This window comes from Triticum aestivum, chromosome 6D, assembly GCF_018294505.1.
Source record: "Triticum aestivum cultivar Chinese Spring chromosome 6D, IWGSC CS RefSeq v2.1, whole genome shotgun sequence".
Taxonomy (NCBI): domain Eukaryota; kingdom Viridiplantae; phylum Streptophyta; class Magnoliopsida; order Poales; family Poaceae; genus Triticum; species Triticum aestivum.
This window is the reverse complement of record NC_057811.1, coordinates 291,882,932-291,904,114: the sequence shown is the minus strand read 5'-3', so window position 1 is coordinate 291,904,114 and position 21,183 is coordinate 291,882,932. Positions and strand designations below refer to the sequence as shown.

The following is a 21,183-nucleotide window of genomic DNA, read 5'->3' as shown; positions in this document are numbered from 1 at the left end:
GTCAACTGCCACCAAGAGGTGGGTCTTCTTATCCTTGGACCTTTTAAAAGGCCCAACCATATCAAGCCCCCAGACCGCAAAGGGCCAAGTAATTGGGATCATCCTCAGCTCCTGAGCCGGCACATGAGCCCGTCGCGAGAACCTTTGGCAACCATCACATTTACTGACCAAGTCCTCCGCATCAGCATGAGCCGTCAGCCAATAAAAACCATGACGAAAAGCCTTGGCCACAAGGGATTTGAGCCGGCATGATGGCCACAATCCCCTTCATGAATCTCACGCAAGATCTCTTGACCTTCCTCAGGGGAGACACAACGCTGGAACGCTCCCGTAACACTGCGGCGATGCAACTCACCATTGATAACAACCATTGACTTAGACCGCCGGGTTATTTGTCTGGCCAAAGTTTCATCCTCAGGCAAATCTCCCCGGGTCATGTAAGCCAGATAGGGCACTGTCCAGTCCGGGATGATGTGGAGAGCCGCCACCAGTCGTGCCTCCGGGTCAGGGACAGCCAAGTCTTCCTCTGTAGGCAACTTAACAGAAGGGTTATGCAGGACGTCCAGGAAAGTATTAGGCGGCACCGGTTTTCGCTGAGAGCCCAGCCGGCTTAAAGCATCAGCCGCCTCGTTCTTCCTGCGATCGATGTGCTCTACTTGGTAACCCTGAAAGTGCCCAGCAATGGCATCAACTTCACGGCGATAAGCCGCCATGAGAGGGTCCTTGGAGTCCCACTTTCCTGATACTTGTTGAGCCACCAAGTCTGAGTCGCCGAAGCACCTTACCCGGCTCAAGCTCATCTCCTTAGCCATCCGAAGACCGTGGAGCAAGGCCTCGTACTCAGCTGCATTGTTGGTGCAAGGAAACATCAATTGTAGCACATAATGGAACTTGTCACCTTTAGGGGAAGCCAATACGACTCCAGCCCCCGAGCCCTCCAATTGCCTGGACCCATCGAAGTGAATAGTCCAATATGTGTTATCCGGCTTTTGTTCGGGCACTTGTAGCTCTGTCCAATCATTGATGAAATCCACCAAGGCCTGAGATTTAACAGCAGTGCGTGGCACGTATTTCAGACCATGAGGTCCGAGCTCTATAGCCCACTTAGCCACTCTCCCTGTGGCCTCTCTGTTTTGAATGATATCTCCAAGGGGGCAGAACTGACCACAGTGATGGGGTGACCCTGGAAATAATGCTTAAGCTTCCGGCTTGCCATGAACACACCATAAACAAGCTTCTGCCAATGTGGATACCGCTGTTTGGACTCGATGAGCACTTCACTGATGTAATAAACCGGCCGCTGAACTGGATGCTCCTTGCCCTCCTCCTTGCGTTCCACCACCACAGCCACACTGACGGCCGTGTGTTAGCGGCTACATACAGCAATAAAGGCTCCTTGTCAACCGGAGCAGCAAGGACCGGGGGCTCAGCCAGCTGTCTCTTCAAATCCTCAAAAGCAGTATTAGCAGCATCATTCCAGACAAAGTTATCTGTTTTCTTCATCAATTGGTACAATGGCATGGCCTTCTCACCCAAGCGGCTTATAAACCGGCTTAAAGCAGTGATACGACCCGCCAGGCGCTGGACGTCGTTTATACATGCCGGTTTAGCCAGAGAGGTGATTGCCTTGATCTTCTCCGGGTTAGCTTCAATACCTCTGTTAGAAACCAAGAAACCCAAGAGCTTGCCTGCAGGGACACCAAAAACACACTTGGCCGGGTTAAGCATCATCTTGTAGACCCGGAGATTGTCAAAGGTTTCCCTCAAATCATCTATCAAGGTTTTCTCTTCCCTGGACTTAACCACAATATCATCCACATAAGCATGAACATTGCGCCCAATCTGGTTATGAAGACAGTTCTGCACGCAACGCTGATAAGTCGCCTGTGCACTCTTGAGTCCAAAGGGCATAGACACATAGCAGAAGGCTCCAAAGGGAGTGATGAACGCCGTCTTCTCCTGGTCCTTAACTGCCATTTTAATCTGATGATATCCAGAATAAGCATCCAAGAAACTTAAGCGCTCACAACCCGCCGTAGCATCAATGATTTGATCAATACGGGGAAGGGGAAAAGGATTAGCCGGACACGCCTTGTTTAAGTCCGTGTAGTCCACACACATCCGCCAGGTGCCGTTCTTCTTGAGCACGAGCACCGGGTTAGCTAACCACTCTGGGTGAAAGACTTCAACAATAAACCCGGCCGCCAAGAGCCGGGCCACCTCTTCACCAATAGCTTTCCGCCTCTCTTCATTAAACCGCCGAAGGAATTGCCTGACCGGCTTAAATTTCGGATCAACATTGAGAGTGTGCTCAGCGAGTTCTCTAGGTACACCTGGCATGTCAGAAGGCTTCCATGCAAAAATGTCCCTATTCTCACGGATGAACTCGATGAGCGCGCTTTCCTATTTTGGATCCAGATTGGCACTGATGCTAAACTGCTGAGATGAATCACCTGGAACGAAATCAACAAGTTTAGTCTCATCAGCCGACTTAAATTTCATTGCCGGCTCATGCTCCGTAGTCGGCTTTTTCAGAGAGGTCATATCTGTTGGGTCAACATTGTCCTTGTAAAATTTCAACTCCTCTGTTGCACAAACAGATTCTGCATAAGCTGCATCGCCTTCCTCACACTCCAAAGCCACCTTCCGGCTGCCATGAACCGTAATGGTCCCATTGAGACCCGGCATCTTGAGCTGTAAATACACGTAACACGGCCGTGCCATGAACTTGGCGTAAGCCGGCCGCCCGAATATGGCATGATACGGGCTTCTTATCTTGACCACCTCAAAGGTCAATTTTTCCACCCTGTAGTTGTGCTCGTCTCCAAAGGCCACTTCCAACTCGATCTTGCCGACTGGATAAGCCGACTTACCAGGTACCACACCATGGAAAATAGTGTTTGACTGGCTGAGGTTCTTATCAATCAACCCCATACGACGGAAAGTCTCATAATAGAGGATGTTGATGCTGCTGCCTCCATCCATGAGCACCTTAGTGAACTTATATCCTCCCACCTGAGGAGCCACCACCAAGGCCAAGTGACCCGGATTATCCACCCGGGGAGGGTGATCCTCCCTACTCCACACTATAGGCTGCTCAGACCACCGTAAATAGCGTGGAACCGCCGGCTCAACAGCATTCACAGCCCTCTTATGAAGCTTCTGATCTCGCTTACACAGACTGGTGGTAAATACATGATACTGTCCACCGCTAAGCTGCTTTGGATTGGTCTGATAACCCCCCTGCTGCTGTTGATGACCCTGGCCAGACTGCTGATTAAAGCCCCCTTGACCGTTCTGAGGATTAGAATTTGAGCCGCCGCCCGGGCCATGAAAGCCGCCGGCGCCTAAGCCACCGCCCGGGCCATTGTTGCCGTTAAAGGCGTTGGAATTCTTAAAGGCCTTCATGATTGCACAATCCTTCCATAGATGAGTAGCTGGCTTCTCTCTAGAGCCATGCCTTGGACAAGGCTCATTCAACAGTTGCTCCAGCGTCGGGCCTGACCCGCCGGCTCGGGGAGGGGGCCTCCCCTTGCATCTCTGGCTATTACCTTGTGAACTGGTGTTGGCCACGAACTCTAGGCTGCCGTCGGCCTTACGCTTGCCACCTCCCTGGTTCCCCGGGTTATGCTGAGGACCCTTGCCATTGCCGTTCTTCCTTCCCTTCCCTGTCCTTTCATCATCTGAAGCGGGGTCCTTGATACTGTCAGAATCGGCGTACTTGACGAGAGCCGCCATCAGCGTACCCATATCATTGCAGTCGCGCTTAAGCCGCCCGAGTTTCATCTTCAGGCGCAGGAAACGACAATTCTGTTCCAACATTAAGACTGCAGAGCCGGCATCCATCTTATCCGATGAGTGTATGATCTCTTTGACCCGGCGAACCCAATGTGTCGTAGACTCACCCTCCTGTTGCTTACAGTTAGTCAAATCCACAATTGACATAGACTGCCTACAGTTATCTTTAAAGTTTTGGATGAACCGGGCTTTCAGCTCAGCCCAAGACCCGATGGAGTTCGGTGGTAGCCCTTTCAACCACGTGCGGGTAGTCCCATCTAACATCATGGTGAAATACTTGGCCATCGCTGCTTCACTGACCTCCAGCAATTCCATGGCCATCTCGTAACTCTCGATCCAGGCTCCGGGTTGTAAGTCGGCCGTGTAATTAGGCACCTTCCTAGGGCCTTTGAAGTCCTTGGGTAGACGTTCATTGCGGAGAGCTGGCACTAGACAAGGAACACCTCCAGTCCTCGTAGGGATACCCACGTCGACGGAAGTCGTCGGATAAGCCGGGGGAGTCTGGTAAGCCGTCAACTGAGGCACCTGCTCCGCCTCTTGCCGCGCTCTGTCTTGGTCTGCTGTGTGAAAGGCTCCGTTATGAACCGGGCCATGGCCAGGGGCGGGTCATGGCGTCGGACATTACTTGAGCCGGTCGCTGAGACCATGTGTCTGCTGTAACTCGGGCTCCGGCCTGGACGAGGGGTCGAGTGGATCCTGTCCCGGCTATAAGAGTACGCCTCTTGCTGCGCCAGCGCTGTCTGAAGGAGTTCCCTGACCCGGCGGGTTTCAATAGCCGTCGGAGAGTCGCCGTCAATTGGGAGGGCCGCCAGCCGTGCCGCTGCGGCGACCATGTTCTCCAGCGGGTTAGCATAATGACCCGGTGGTATTGGCACATACTGAGGCGGGGCAGGGTTCACCCGGGGAGGCCCCATCACTTGTGGCTGAACAGGGGTCCCAGACCCGGGCACTATGATCCCTGGCGGGTTACTAGACCCTGCACCTGGCGTGTTGAAGAGGTTTCGAGGATCGTAAACCGGAGGGAGTCGAGATTGGGCCTTTTGATGCCTCCTTCTCATGACCTCATTGGACGCGTTCTGATCCATCGTGAGCCGGAAGGATTGCGCCTGAATCAACTGAGTTTGGGCGTCAAGAGCCGCCCTCTCCGCCGCCATACTGATCCCTTCCGCTGCTAGATCCTCTTTGGCTTTCATGAGATCTAAATTTAACTGCGCCACCTCCGCGTCATGCTGAGCTTGATCCGCTGGGTCAACCGCGGCGGTCAACAGGACCGTCATTTTGTCCGTGAGATCCATCAGCACCTGAGCCGGCGAGGGCACCGGGTTTCCCGCCCCAGCAGCAGGGTTCTGAACAGGCTGCGCACCGGCCATGAAGATTCCAACCCGGCTCGGCGGCTCAAACGGGTCCGGAATACTGTCACCATCGGAACAACCCCTTAGCCTGCCATCTTGAAGCTGATACAATGAGTTCGACTCATCTGTGGATGATTCGCCGTCAGAGCCGGCGGCCGTCTCATCACCAGATCCAGATCCACCAGCGAGCCCTCCATGGACACATCCCACGAAAACATGCTCCAAGGCAGGCAGGGCCCGGGCGGGTCGTGCGCGCTGAGCCGTCTCAATGAGATCGGCGCAGAGATCCGGCTCGGGGCCCGGCTCACCAATCTTGCCAATGAAAACATGAATTCCGCCGAAGGGGACCCGGTATCCGTACTCAATTGAGCCGGCGTCGGGGCCCCAGCTTGCGTCGTCGATGTAGAGCTTGCCGCGACGACTCTTGGTCATCCGGCCCACAGCGTATCCCTTGAGCCCTTCGAAGCTGCCCTTCAAGAACTCAAATCCACCGTGCGCTGGCCCCACGGTGGGCGCCAACTGTCGTGGAATTGTCACGGCAGATGTCCTCAAGCCAGGACTTAGTCGTGGAGCCATCGCCGCTAGGAAGCTTGAAGGGGTTAAACGGGACAAGGAACACGAGGGTTTATACTGGTTCGGCCCCTTACGGTGAAGGTAAAAGCCTACGTCCAGTTGAGGTGGTATTGATTAGGGTTTCGATGACCAGGGAGCTTAACTGCTATGCCTGGCTCTTGATCAGATCTTTCTCGTCCCTAAACCGCTGCCGGGTCGTCCCCTTATATAGAAAGGTTTGACACCCAGCAACTCTCAGAATCCCGGCCGGCTCATAAGAGTGTCCGGCTCGGACTCTCAACTATTCTTGCCTTACACTACAAGTTCTACCATAATGACGGTGGTAACTACGGGCCTTAAGCCATATCCGGGTCTTAAGCCCATCTTTGGCCCGCCGTCTTCAAGCTTGACGCCGGGCTTCGGGCGATGACCATTATGAGTAACCCGGCCCCTTCTGGCGGGTGACTCTAAGGTTTATATCCTCAACAAGTGTGCTCAGCGAGTTCCCTCGGTACACCTGGCATGTCAGAAGGTTTCCATGCAAAGATGTCCCGGTTCTCACGGATGAACTCGATGAGCACGCTTTCCTATTTCGGATCCAAGTTAGCGTTGATGCTAAATTGCTTGGACGAATCGCCAGGAACAAAATCAACTAGCTTAGTCTCATCAGCCGATTTAAACTTCAAGGCCGGATCATGCTCTGTAGTTGGCTTTTTTCAAAGAAGTCATATCCGCCGGATCAACATTGTCCTTGTAAAACTTCAACTCCTCAGTCGCACAAACCGACTCAACATAGGCCGCATCACCTTCTTCAAATTCCAAAGCGATCTTACGGCTCCCATGTACTGTGATGGTCCCCTTGTGACCCGGCATCTTGAGCTGTAGATAAACATAACAGGGCCTCGCCATGAACTTAGCATAAGCTGGCCGTCCAAACAGGGCATGATAAGGGCTCTTGATTTTTACCACTTCAAAGGTCAAGGTCTCTGATCTTGAATCATGCTCATCTCCAAAAGCAACCTCCAGAGCTATCTTTCCTACTGGATACGCCGATTTACCAAGCACCACACCATGGAAAACGGTGTTTGACGGCAAAAGGTTTCATAGTAAAGGATATTGATACTACTCCCTCCATCCATGAGCACCTTAGTGAACTTATACCCTCCAACCTGAGGCGCTACCACCAATGCCAGATGACCCGGATTATCAACCCGGGGCGGATGATCCTCTCGACTCCACACAATGGGCTGTTCAGACCAGCGCAAGTAACGGGGCACTGCCGGTTCAACGGACTTCACGGCCCTTTTATGAAGCTTCTGATCGCGCTTGCACAAGCTAGTGATGAAGACATGATATTGCCCACTATTCAACTGCTTCGGGTTGCTCTGGTAACCCGACTGCTGCTGCTGCTGACTCCCCTAATGATTATAACCACCCTGGCTGCCCTGATTGCCTTGATTGCCATGTCCGCTTTGATTACCTTGAAATCCTGAGCCAGAACTGCCTCCACCATAACCAGGCCCATGAGAACCGGGTCCTGAACCATCGGACGGTCCATGATCATATCGAACAAGATCCGAATTTTTGAACTCCCGCATAATAAAGCAATCCTTCCAGAGGTGCGTGGCTGGCCTTTCTCGCGACCCGTGCTTTGGGCAAGGCTGGTTTAACAGGCGCTCAAGATTGGGACCTGATCCTCCACTCCGCGGGGGCGGTTTACCCTTACGACGCTGACCATTATCCTGCGTGTTGGTGTTAGCCACGAAATCTAAACTGTTATCCGCTTTACGCTTACCACTGTTTCCATGACCCGCCGGGTTATGCTGCTGCCCCTTGGTGCTGCCGCTCTTCTTTCCCTTTCCCGACTTTTCATCATCAGACTCAGGGTCCTTGGTACTATCAGAGTCGGCATACTTAACCAGAGCTGCCATAAGCGTCCCCATGTCATTGCAGTGACGTTTGAGCCGTCCCAACTTCAGCTTCAGGGCGCGAACTGGCAATTGCCTTCCAACGTTAAAACTGATGTATCAGCGTTGATGCGATCCGATGAATGCAAGATTTCTGAAACCCGGCGCACCCAATGGGTTGTTGATTCTCCTTCCTCTTGGACACAGGCAGCTAAGTCCACAATTGACATGGGCTGCTTGCACGTGTCCTTGAAATTCTGCATAAACCGGGCCCTTAACTCGGCCCATGACCCAATGGAATTGGATGGCAAGTTTTTCAACCAGGTGCGAGCTATTCCCTCCAACATCATGGTGAAATATTTAGCACATGCCGCATCATCCACATCCAGCATCTCCATCGCCATCTCATAGCTTTTGACCCATGACTCGGGGGATAAGTCAGCAGTGTAATTGGGCACTTTACATGGACCCTTGAAATCCTTGGGTAGCCATACATTACGTAAAGCCGGGGTGAGACACGGAACCCCCAAAGAACTGGAGGTAACTCCTGGCTCCACCGAAGTTGTCGGACGAACTGGAGTAAGTTGACGGGCCGTGTACTGCGCCGCTAACTCGGCTTCTCGGCGTGCTCTTCCTTGGTCCACCATGTTCTGAGCATCAACTCCGCCACCCGCCGGGTTATGGCCATGAGGCGGATTACGATTCCGTGCACTGCTCGACACGGCCGGTTCATCCATATGCCTGTTGTAACTCCGGCTTGGGCGAGGGGTGGAATGAATCCTCTCGCGGCTGTATGAATAGGCCTGCTGCTGAGTCAAAGCTGTCTGAAAGAGCTCTCTAGCCTGTCGTGTTTCAACTGCTACTCAAGACTCGCCTTCGATCGGGAGAGCTGCCAATCAGGAAGCGGCGGCAACGATGTTATCCAATGGGTTAGAGTAATGACCCGGAGGCGTTGAAACGTGCTGCGGCAGGACATTGTTCTGACGAGGCGGATCCATTTGTTGGGGAATGTAGCAGAAATTCAAAATTTTCCTACGTGTCACCAAGATCAATCTAGGAGATGCTAGCAACGAGAGGGGAGGAGTGCATCTACATACCCTTGTAGATCGCGAGCGGAAGCGTTCAAGAGAACGGGGTTGATGGAGTCGTACTCGTTGTGATCCAAATCACCGATGATCCTAGCGCCGAACGGACGGCACCTCCGCGTTCAACACACGTACGGAGCGGAGACGTCTCCTCCTTCTTGATCCAGCAAGGGGGGAGGAGAAGTTGATGGAGATCCAGCAGCACGACGGCATGGTGGTGGAAGTAGCGGGATCCCGGCAGGGCTTCGCCAAGCGCAAGCGGGGAGGAAGAGGTGTCACGGGAGGGAGGGAGGCGCCAGGGCTTGGGGTGCTGCTCCCATGCGCCTCCCCACTATATATAGGGGTGGAGGGGGCTGGTTTCATGCCCTCCAAGTCCATTGGGGTGTTGGCAAAGGTGGGGGAAAGAAATCCCATCATTTCCCTTCCCCACCGATTGTTATCCCCCTTTTTTAGGGATATTGATCTTATCCCTTCGGGATATGATCTTATTCCTTCTAAGGTGGGATCTTGGTGCGCCTTGACCAGGGGTGTGGGGCCTTGCCCCCACTACCCATGTTCATGTGGGTCCCCCCATGCAGGTGGGCCCCACTTCGGAACCTTCTAGAACCTTCCCGGTACAATACCGAAAAATCCCGAACATTTTCCGGTGGCCAAAATAGGACTTCCCATATATAAATCTTTACCTCCGGACCATTCCGGAACTCCTCGTGACGTCCGGGATCTCATCCGGGACTCCGAACGACTTTCGGATTTCCGCATACTGATATCTCTACAACCCTAGCGTCACCGAACCTTAAGTGTGTAGACCCTACGGGTTCGGGAGACATGTAGACATGACCGAGACGACTCTCCGGTCAATAACCAACAGTGGGATCTGGATACCCATGTTGGCTCCCACATGTTCCACGATGATCTCATCGGATGAACCACAATGTCGAGGACTCAATCAATCCCGTATACAATTCCCTTTGTCAATCGGTACGTTACTTGCCCGAGATTCGATCGTCGGTATCCCAATACCTTGTTCAATCTCGTTACCGGCAAGTCACTTTACTCGTACCGTAATGCATGATCCCGTGACCAAACACTTGGTCACATTGAGCTCATTATGATGATGCATTACCGAGTGGGCCCAGAGATACCTCTCCGCCATACGGAGTGACAAATCCCAGTCTCGATTCGTGCCAACCCAACAGACACTTTCGGAGATACCTGTAGTGCACCTTTATAGCCACCCAGTTACGTTGTGACGTTTGGTACACCCAAAGCATTCCTAAGGTATCCGGGAGTTGCACAATCTCATGGTCTAAGGAAATGATATTTGACATTAGAAAAGCTCTAGCAAACGAACTACATGATCTTGTGCTATGCTTAGGATTGGGTCTTGTCCATCACATCATTCTCCTAATGATGTGATCCCGTTATCAATGACATCCAATGTCCATGGTCAGGAAACCATAACCATCTATTGATCAACGAGCTAGTCAACTAGAGGCTTACTAGGGACATGTTGTGGTCTATGTATTCACACATGTATTACGGTTTCCAGTTAATACAATTATAGCATGAACAACAGACAATTATCATGAACAAGGAAAAACAATAATAACCATTTTATTATTGCCTCTAGGGCATATTGCCAACACCATCGTGCGCGGCTGAACTGGCGCCCCCGTTCCAGGTGCCTCCACCCGGTTTACCACTGGCTGGTTACTGGTTCCTGCCCCTGGCATGTTAAAGAGATTCCTTGCCTCATAAACCGGAGGCAGGTGAGATCGGTACCTTCTCCTCATGACATCATTTGACGCGCTCTGATCCAACATAAGCCGGTAAGCATGTGCATCCAACTCAGCCCGCTCTGCAGCCATCCTGGTGTCCTCAGCTGCTAGGTCTGCCTTGGCTTGAGTTATCTGATCCTTCACTTTCGCGATTTCCGCGTTATGCTCATCCTGATTCGCCGGATTAACTTCTGCTGCTAGTAGTGTTGCCAAAGCGTCAAATAAGTCAGACAAAACCTGAGCTGGCGATCGCGCAGGGCCTCCTGCCCCGGCTCCTATCGCCGCTACTGATCCGGAAATCATTGCTACTATGGTCGAAGAGTGCTACGCAGGCTGTGTACCAGCCATAAAGATCGCAACCCGGCTCGGCGGATCGAAGAGGTCCGGAATACTGTCGCCATCGGAGCAGCCCCCAAACCGGCCATCTTGCAGGTGGTACAATGACTCGGTCTCTCCAGTAGATGACTCGTCATCAGAGTAAACGACGGTTTCACCACCAGATGCTGATCTAACCTCAAATTCCGTTCTGTGGATGACTCCGACGAAGGCACGCTTCATGGCAGGCTGAACCCGGGCGGGTCTTGCATGCTGAGCCGTTTCGACGATGTCGGTGCAGATGTCCGGCTCAGGGCCCGGTTCGCCGATCTTGCCAATGAAAACGTGAATGCCGCTGAAGGGGACCCGGTACCCGTACTCAATTGAGCCGGCCTCGGGGCCCCAGCCTGCGTCGTCGATGTAGAGCTTGCCGCGACGACTCTTGGTCATCCGGCCCACCGCGTATCCCTTGAGCCCTTCGAAGCTGCCCTCTAAGAACTCGAAACCATCATCCGATAGCCCCACGGTGGGCGCCAACTGTCGTGGTTTTGTCACGACAGATGTCCTAGTGAGAGGACTTAGTCGTGGAGCCATCGCGATGGGTTAGCTTAAAGGGGTTAAAGCGGGACAAAGGACACAAGGAGTTTATACTGGTTCGGCCCCTTGCGGTGAAGGTAAAGGCCTAATTCAGTTGATGTGGAATTGCTAGTGCTTCGATGACCAGGGAGCGAATCCGCTATGCCTGGTTCTCGAGTTGTTGTTTCTTGTCCCTAAACCGCCATCGGGTCGTCCCTTTATATACACAGGTTGACGCCCGGCGGTTTACAGAATCCCGAGGCCGGCTCATAAACGTGTCCGGCTCGGTTTCTACCCTTTCCTATCTTACAACACAAGTTACATATTAAATGGCGGTTTATGTCTACGGGCTCTAATCCACTTTTGGGCCCTCGGCCTTCGTGTTAGATCTCCTCCGTAAAGCGCCATACTCCTTGTCTTCATGGGCTTCAATATGAATAACTCATTAAGGGTATAACTCGGCCCCTCCTGGCCGGTTTATACTCAGTAGTAATATCCCCAACAGGTACCAAAGTAATCCAGGAGTGGGTCACTAGACTGCGGTCAAGAACATCCTGAAATACCTGAAAAGGACTAAGGATATATTTCTCATTTATGGAGGTGACGAAGAGCTTGTAAATGGTTACATCGATGCTAGCTTTGACACTGATCCGGATGAATCTAAGTCGCAAACCGGATACGTATTTATATTGAATGGTGGAGCTGTCAATTGGTGCAGTTCCAAGCAGAGCGTCGTGGCGGGATCTACGTGTGAAGCGGAGTACATAGCTGCTTCGGAAGCAGCAAATGAAGGAGTCTGGATGAAGGAGTTCATATCCGATCTAGGTGTAATACCTAGTGCATCGGGTCCAATGAAAATCTTTTGTGACAATACTGGAGCAATTGCCTTAGCGAAGGAATCCAGATTTCACAAGATAACCAAACACATCAAGAGACGCTTCAAATCCATCCGCGATCAAGTCAAGGAGGGAGACATAGAGATTTGCAAAATACATATGGATCTGAATGTTGCAGACCCGTTGACTAAGCCTCTTCCACGAGCAAAACATGATCAGCACCAAGACTCCATGGGTGTTAGAATCATTACAATGTAATCTAGACTATTGACTCTAGTGCAAGTGGGAGACTAAAGGAAATATGCCCTAGAGGCAATAATAAAGTTGTTATTTATAATTCCTTATATCATGATAAATGTTTATTATTCATGCTAGAATTGTATTAACCGGAAACTTGATACATGTGTGAATACATAGACAAAACAAAGTGTCCCTAGTGTGCCTCTACTTGACTAGCTCGTTAATCAAAGATGGTTAAGGTTCCTAACCATAGACATGTGTTGTCATTTGATGAACGAGGTCATATCATTAGGAGAATGATGTGATGGACAAGACCCATCCGTTAGCTTAGCATAATGATCGTTAAGTTTTATTGCTATTGCTTTCTTCATGACTTATACATATTCCTCTGACTATGAGATTATGCAACTCCCGAATACCGGAGGAACACCTTGTGTGCTATCAAACGTCACAACATAACTGGGTGATTATAAAGATGCTCTACAGGTGTCTCCGAAGGTGTTTGTTGGGTTGGCATAGATCAAGATTAGGATTTGTCACTCCGAGTATCGGAGAGGTATCTCTGGGCCCTCTCGGTAATGCACATCACTATAAGCCTTGCAAGCAATGTGACTAATGAGTTAGTTACGGGATGATGCATTACAGAACGGGTAAAGATACTTGCCGGTAACGAGATTGAACTAGGTACGAGGATACCGACGATCGAATCTCGGGCAAGTAACATGCCGATGACAAAGGGAATAACATATGTTGTTATTGCGGTTTGACCGACAAAGATCTTCGTAGAATATGTAGGAACCAATATGAGCATCCAGGTTTCGCTGTTGGTTATTGATCGGAGATGTGTCTCGATCATGTCTACATAGTTCTTGAACCCGTAGGGTCTGCACGCTTAACGTTCGATGACGATTTGTATTATGAGTTATGTGTTTTGGCGACCGAAGATTGTTCGGAGTCCCGGATGAGATCACGGACATGATGAGGAGTCTCGAAATAGTTGAGAGGTAAAGATTGATATATTGGACGAAGGTGTACGGACACCGGAATGGTTTCGGGATGTTTCGGATATTTATCGGGGTACCGAGGGGTTACCGGAACCCCCGGGGAAGTAATGGGCCTTCATGGGCCATAGGGGAGAAAGACAGGGGAGCCCGCAGGGTGGCGCCCCCCCCCAAGGGAGTCCGAATTGGACAAGGGGGAGGGGGCGCGGCCCCCTTTCCTCTTTCCCTCTCCCTCTCCCTCTCCTTCCCTCTTTCCCCTCCATGAGAAAGGAAAAAAGGGGGGCCGAATCCTACTAGGAGTGGAGTCCTAGTAGGACTCCCCCCTTGGCGCCCCTTGGTGGCCGGCCTCCTTCTCCCCTCCTTTATATACGGGGGCAGGGGGCACCCCAAAGCACAACGGTTATTCTCTTAGCCGTGTGCAGTGCCCCCCTCCACAGTTTACTCCTCCGGTCATAGCGTTGTAGTGCTTAGGCGAAGCCATGCGCGAATCACATCACCATCACCGTCACCATGCCGTCGTGCTGACGAAACTCTCCCTCGCCCCTCTGCTGGATCAAGAGTTCGAGGGACGTCATCGAGCTGAACGCGTGCTGAACTCTGAGCTGTTGTACGTTCGGTACTAGATCGGTTGGATCGCGAAGACGTTCGGCTACATCAACCGCGTTATACTAACGCTTCCGCTTTCGGTCTACGAGGGTACGTGAACACACTCTCCCCCTCTCGTTGCTATGCATCTCCTAGATAGATCTTGCGTGATCGTAGGAATTTTTTTGAAATTGCATGCTACGTTCCTTAACAGGGAGGGCTCGGAGCACGCGCTCGACACTCTGTACGTGGCCACTGCGGGCCCGATGAGCTACCAGCAAAGTAGGACGCGCGCTGGTGTCGTGCTTGTCCCGAAACCAAGTGTCCCACATTTTGGAGTCGACGGCGTACCTGAGGTCGTAGTACAGGTTGTCAGGCAGGAGGCGGCGTCGGCGGTCGATCTCCTCGCGGCGGGCACGGCCGCTCATCGGGGTCGGCGGGATCGGCACTCGATCCGCGGACAGATGCCAGTTATTGGGCAGGTGAACCTTGCTCAAGGGAGCGGCATCCTGGTTTCCCAATAACGTCGGCAAACATCCGCGTGGATGTAGTGCCGGTCCTGCGCGCCGGTGGCCGGAGGGGCGACGACGAATGCGTGCGGTGCGGGGGGGGGGGGGGGGGGGGGCTACGTGGGGGTGGTGAGCTAGCGGCGCGACGATGGCCGGAGGACGAACCAGCCTCGTGGTCGTGCGCCCCCTTGCGGCCGGTGCTCCACCACACCATGGCTGCCGGCGGCCGGCGAGCTCGAGGAAGGGGAGGGAAGAACTAGGGTTTGGGTGTCGGGTTTCGAGGAGGCAGCAGGACCGGAGTGGGAGCATGGACTGACCGGTCGACGGTTTCCCATTAAGAAGGACGGCGACCGTTTGCCTGGGCGAATGACAGGTGGAGCCGACTGCGCGTGCCCAATTAATTTGAACGGTGGGAGGTAGGTGGCCGCCTGCCATGCGGCCCTGATGCGAACGAGAGACGCGTCCGTTCGTTGTCCGCCTAGACCCAAACCGAACGCATGTTTACGCTTGAAATGAGTCGGACCGGATACAAAACAGACAAAATGAGTTCAGGCCGTCGTGTGCTGGACCGTGGGGTTTGTCCGTTTTGCCTTAAATGGACACGGCTGGACGGGAGCGCTGGAGTTGGCTTTAGGCTAGCCATAGTGGGAGTAACTTAGCTAGTAACATGACGCATCCCAAAACAAACATGCTTATGTGGTAAAGAGTTAATGAGGAGAGAGGTGTTTGGGGTAACATACTATGTTACTGTAACATACCGTATCCCAATGCAAAATGAGTCTACAACCTAATAAATAAAGTCTTGCATGACACTAAACTTATGTTACTGCCCACTATAAAGATAGTAATATAGACTAATAACATATACATGTTACTGCTCTAAGTTACTTCCCGTGACTAGCTTTCGGCGGATGAGGCGAGTGTGCGCAGAGTCCCAAGAACCGTGAAACCTATGGTCGAGGCGCAGAACGGCAGAAGACCAGCAGTCACGGATGGTCTTGCCTCCACTGCCAATTCGAGCTTCGCCTTAAACCCTTCCCTCACTAACAGGCGGGCCCCGCGTCCACCCACCGGTGAAACCCATCCCTCCCGTTGTGGGGAGTGGGGACTCGTATTTTGCGCTTCGGGGGAAACTGCTGGAGCAGTGGAGTCCGCAGCAGCAAATACGAGGCGTCGCGCTCTTAATACCCAGCCAAAACAAATAAAAGAAACAAAAAATCGAGCTCTTCACTTTTTCATCCCGATCATCCTGGCTTTAGCAGAAAGGCGCATTTTACTGGCGAGGAGAGCGCGGTAGTTGCCAGATACCCCCTGATGCTTTCTTGATTTGGCGGGGGACTCAGGTGGCCCGGAGCCGGAGGTGAGGGTTTTTTGATTTGTTCGTTTGGGCGTTTCATTCATGGGGTAGCTCAATCGTCGGGGTTTCTTTGATCCTCGAGTTCCTGGAGCCAAAATAAGGAGTGATTTCTGGGAGTGATTTCTTGTGGATTTTCGGTCTAGTGTTGGGTTTCTTGTTGGATGTGTTGAAAGGGGCAAGTAATCAGAAACCGCACCCTTCACATTCTCATCTGCTCCGTCTCTGTCTCGCACCCAGGGTGGCGCGGCGCGGCGCGCCGCTCCGTCCGGCAAATGCCCCAGTCCCGAGACAGGCGAGGCCTCCACCTATTTCTCCCGACCTGGAAGAGCAGCCCCGGGCAGCCCTTCTTTTCGCGGCGAGGGCGTGGGGTTCGCCTTCGCCGCCGTCAGAGAGAGAGAGAGAGAGAGAGAGAGAGAGAGAACAGAGGGGAGAGCTCGTTCTGCTCCGTGCATCCAATCGTCGGGTGGGGGAAGGGCACATCGGTCATTTCAAATTTGTGTTTAGAGAGGGATTATAGTCTCTGTAAGTCAAATGTCAAATACTCTCTCCGTTCGGAATTAGTTGTCGAAAAAATGGATGTATTTAGACGTATTTTAGTTCTAGATACATCTATTTCCGAGACAAGTAATTCCGAACTGATGGAGTAGTATTTTCAAACGGGCACAATGTGCAATTGCAAAGTACTTTTGTCCTTTTGTTTTGTTAGTTTTTTTTTGCAAAGTACTAGTACTTCAGTTAGTATCGTAAAAAAAGGTACACTTTTTTTGTTTCTTTGAGGTTCAAGAGATGATTAAGTGGCTTTTTGTGCTATCAATTGTTTGGGCAGGAGAAGGGAGAGGATGAGTAGTGGTGAGCTGGCACGCCAGGACCGATCCAGGAGCCGTGACACGGAGATGGAATGCGAGGAGGAGGAGGAGGAGGAGGATGAGACGTGCAAAATGCTCAGCGAGGAGGAGGAGCAGGAGGTGGAGATGTGGGACAAGAAGGTGCAGAGCCGGAAAGCATCCACTGGAAGCCTGGAGAAGGGGAGGAGAATGGAAGAGCCTATCGAACTGAGCGACGACGCCGATGACAATGAGACGATAATGGAAATGTCGAAGAAGGCGGCCAAGCACAAGGAGAAGAAGAGGAGGCACAATGACGATGGTGACCATAAGAAGAAGAAGAAGAAATCTGTGAGCAGCCATGGTGGTGACAAGAACACACATAGTGCCGATCGTGACAAGGATATGAGGAGGGACATGCTGCTCTCGCCCAACAAGAACAAGGGCCCTTTCCATTCCAAGGAGAAGAGCTGGAAAATGCCGAGCAGCCACGGCGGTGATAGGAAGATGCACCGTGGTGGTCACCACAATGATAACAAAAGCAGTATGATGTGGAGGTCCGAGTATGACAAGTACAAGGGGATGAAAAAGAAGGAAATGAACAAGGATAAGAAACCGTGGCCCGTGCATAACGGTGGCAGCAGGGAAGAGAAGAAGAAGACAGCGCTCTTTCTGTCCAAGGAGGGAAAAATGCCTATGCTGGACGACAGCAGCAACAAGGGAAACAAGAGGAAGAAGATGCCAATGATGTATGATAAGGTGAAGAAACCACGGACCAGTGACAAGGATGACAAGGCAGGCAGTTATGACAGAAAGAAGACAACACTAGGCTATAACGCAGGGCAGAAGGTGCAAAGCGGTCACGGAGAGGAGAAAAAAGTAAAATTTGCATTCTTCAAGGTTGCAGGCGAACATTTTGAGGAATTCCTGGTATGCATAATGTCATCAGTTTTGCTCTTCATATGTTTTCATTATGCTACATGACTTTGTGTTGAGGTGCATTTGCTCTTGCTCATATTAGTATGACCTTTTTTACCCTCTTTTATATCCCTTCACTTCTTTGTGTGTACCGTGATGATGGTGTTTAATCGGTGTGCATGCTGATGTGCAGTTGATACCACCAAAGCCGGCAGGGGCACCCAAAATGGTGGGCTTGACTAATCAGCTTGTATGTCTTGAAGACTCAGAGGGGAAGTCTTCAATGGTCAGGCTATCAGTGGTAGATGGTTCCCTAGCTTTTTATCAGGGGTGGAGCAATTTTGTTTCAGACCATTCCATTAAGTGGGCTGAAATCATCCTGTTTGAGTACACTGGCTGCTCAAAGTTTTCTGTGCGGGTCTTCGGTGCGGATTCTTGGGAGAGAGTATCTTTCATTGTTGAAACGCGAGGTGAAGAGAAGAAACAGAAAGAGAGTTATGCACCTGATGATTTGGTCCCATGTCGGTGCTCTAGAGACATAAATGGTCATCATTATGTTTCTGGTGAATATATTGGGAGCAACAGGACGAAAACAAAGTCTGATGGATATACAGATAATGCTGAGGTTTCTCCCAGTAATTTAGTTGCTAAATCTATGAATGCAGTTCCAGGGACATGTCGTATGTCTGCCAATTCAACACAAGATCCTAACGGAGTAGTAGGCGGGATCGTATGTGGATCCTCAGTGGCTCCAGATAACAAGGATGGACATTTGGCGAATAGGAAGCACACAGCAAATGCTATTTTTCCATCATATATCAAAGATACTACAAGGAGCCCTGAAATAATTGTAATGGCTGATGAAGCTCCTTTAGCACAAGAAAATAAGGACACAGTGGCTCTTGATAACAAAAAGGAAAATCTTAGCATTGGAGAGTGCAAAACGAAGTGCAATGCTTCAGTAACGTGCAACAATGAAAAAACAACTAGGCTTGAATTAGTCCCAGTTACTACTGATGCAGCTCCTTTGTCACAAGAAAATGGTGATGCAGTCGAGCTAACCACATTTGTTGGTCACATAGAAGATTCAGTCATGATGAAGGAATCTACTTCGGCAAAATGTGCAGAAATACACGGTTCAGACGAAGATTTAAGGAGGAAACAAGAAGGAAATACAGTTCGATTAGAATGCACTGCTGCTGTGGACAAATTTCCTAGCAATAACAAGATGGACACCAATGGAAATGCTTGCAGCAAATATGAATATCCAGGAAGTTTCCAGTGCTTGGAGAAATGGAAGGGGGCGACTGTGAGTGGTCGAGAGGCTCTTGATGGCACTGGACTGATTAGACCTGAAAAAAGACTGAAAACTGAGGAGAAATTGGTTGGTGCAATGGGAGTAAACCCTGTTGAACGCGGGTATGATGGTACTCACTCCTGTGTGCCTAGCCAAATATCAGAGTCTGGGCTTACTAGGACGAAGATTGAACATTCTGTCAATGGAAAAGGTGAACGGATGCCTTACCATAATTTTCTAGGGCTGCTGCAACTACTTATTACTTTCTTTAATAGGGAATTAACGTCAAATTTTATAGCATATATACATTTTTGTTTGTAGGCGCTACTGGTAAACCTGAAACAAAAATAGAGCAAGTGGGAACCGTGGAAAGCATTGGATGCAGACAGGAAAGGAACAATATTTCTATAAGTGCCAACCGTGCAGTTGCACGTCAGACAGGTGAACTGATTCTATCTGTTTTTTCAGTGTAGAAGCAGAGAGGTTTGCCAACTAGGCAAGGCATTTCTTATTTAACACTGAGATTTTCCCATGCAGAACATCATTTCTTCCGAAAGGAAGATACGAAGTCTAGCAATCCTGCGCCCCCGGTGCCTTTGCTGCCTGTCAAGGTTGAAGTTTCGGAGTTAGATGATCATCGTCCCGTATTGAAGGCCAATTTACAGTTCGTCGTCCCTTCTACCGCTCAGACAAGGCTTGTGAGTTGTTTAGATACCATAAATAGTCTTCTTTTGCAGTTTCACCATTACTACTATTTTACTACTACTTTCATGTCTGTATGCTTTAGTATATTGTGGTATAAGACATCCATCCACCATACTATACCTAGCTATCTTAGTGCTTTCGAAGGTTGTTATGGAACATATGCTAAGATCGCTGTATCACTTGATGTTGTTCAAAGCTAAAGTTTTAAGCGTGCGTACAAAGCTTGTGAGATTGTTGATGAAGATGGAAAATCCATTAAGCTGTGCCGTGTAACCACCACATCAGATCTCATTTCTCAGAATGTTGTTATGAGTACATCTTCATCCTCGTGTAGTAGTCGTGTGTTGAGGTTTATCAGGTCCTTGTGGTTTCAGTCTTGGCGCCATTTAGCTGCCCCTCACCAACCATTTACTATCTATCAACATGTTGCATCTTCATTGTAGGAGTTACCCGATCCACTCTCCAATGCTGTCGGGCGCAAAGGGAGGCTGGACCAGAACATTGTAATGCTGAAGGATCCTATGAAGAGATTATGGCCGGTGTTCTACCATGAGACCTCCTTATTCGTGGGCTTCACCGGTGGCTGGAAATCTTTCGTCGCAGCAAACAAGCTTGAGGCAGGGGATCTCTGCGTGCTTCTGATGGACCTGGATGAAGATGAGCTAGTGTACGATGTTGAGATCACCCGGAAATGAGGCCATTGCTCTTTGGTAAAGCTTTCACCCTAACGCTTTCAGATCTTTTTTATAGCCGCCGGGCAACATTTTTTTTGGCTAACACCTGTTAATCTCCCCTGATGCTGTAGAGGCAGTGATCAGCATCATCAAGGAACATGCTTCTGTTCTGTGTGGCTGGAAAACTTTTGACGAGGATGTGGTATACATCTTTGTGTGGTTCGACCCTGGAAGACGCTGGCTGCTCGGTGTATTTTGTAAGACTGACAAACATCCTGGAAATGTGAAACTCAAGCAAGGGACATTTTATTTTGGAGAAGTGAAGCAGGAAGCTGTATGCCTTGTAGCATCAAGTCGGTCGTTTCGCTTTTGCTCTTTTATTTCTTGATTGGATCCCGTGGTTTGAAACCTTGGATCGGTTTGGGTAAAACCATGACCATGTGTTTCGGCCCATCAGCGAGTGATGTGGTGACAGGTGGTTGCGTTTCATGTCTCGGCCCAGATGGCAAGCCTCATTAGACAGAAAGGAAGGGTGCTAGTAGATTTCGATAGTCCCCTGAATTTCCATATGATTGGTTGGTTGCCATCAGATTAGTCATACTGTGCTCTCAGAAGTAGGGCCTGCAGAATGCCCAGCTCCTTCCGTGGTGGCCGCGGCGTCACCCTCCATCTACCCAGATTAAATGCGTCTTAATGGCTTAGCGCTTAATGCTTGGGGGATGAGACGGGACCGCGGCGTGCCGTGCCGGGGGAATCATTTTCAAGAGGAGGAGCTGGCAGGGCAGGGGTTGGCGGTTTGTGCGTCGCCGCCTGCCATCTGCGGCCACCTTCTTAATTTCAGGTCATCAAACCCCCCAACGCCCCCGACCCAAAC

At 50.8% G+C, this 21,183-nt stretch overlaps 1 protein-coding gene across 3 annotated transcripts; it reads left to right on the top strand.

The window, feature by feature from the left end:
- The first annotated feature begins 15,622 nt into the window (after nt 1–15,622).
- On the top strand, nt 15,623–20,654 carry LOC123144710 (B3 domain-containing protein Os02g0598200). 3 transcript variants are annotated; one of them, XM_044563925.1, is made up of 7 exons: nt 15,623–15,894; nt 16,718–17,645; nt 17,827–19,141; nt 19,252–19,371; nt 19,468–19,628; nt 20,079–20,345; nt 20,447–20,654. In XM_044563925.1, exons 2-6 carry the CDS (start codon nt 16,731–16,733, stop codon nt 20,328–20,330), a joined length of 2,763 nt encoding a protein of 920 aa, XP_044419860.1. In that variant the 5' UTR covers nt 15,623–15,894; nt 16,718–16,730; the 3' UTR covers nt 20,331–20,345; nt 20,447–20,654. The 3 variants fall into 3 exon arrangements, with proteins under 3 accessions (XP_044419860.1, XP_044419858.1, XP_044419859.1); XM_044563923.1 differs by having other exon boundaries at nt 15,624–15,894; nt 20,441–20,654; XM_044563924.1 differs by lacking the exon at nt 15,623–15,894 and adding an exon at nt 15,915–16,413 and having other exon boundaries at nt 20,441–20,654.
- Nucleotides 20,655–21,183: the final 529 nt, after the last annotated feature.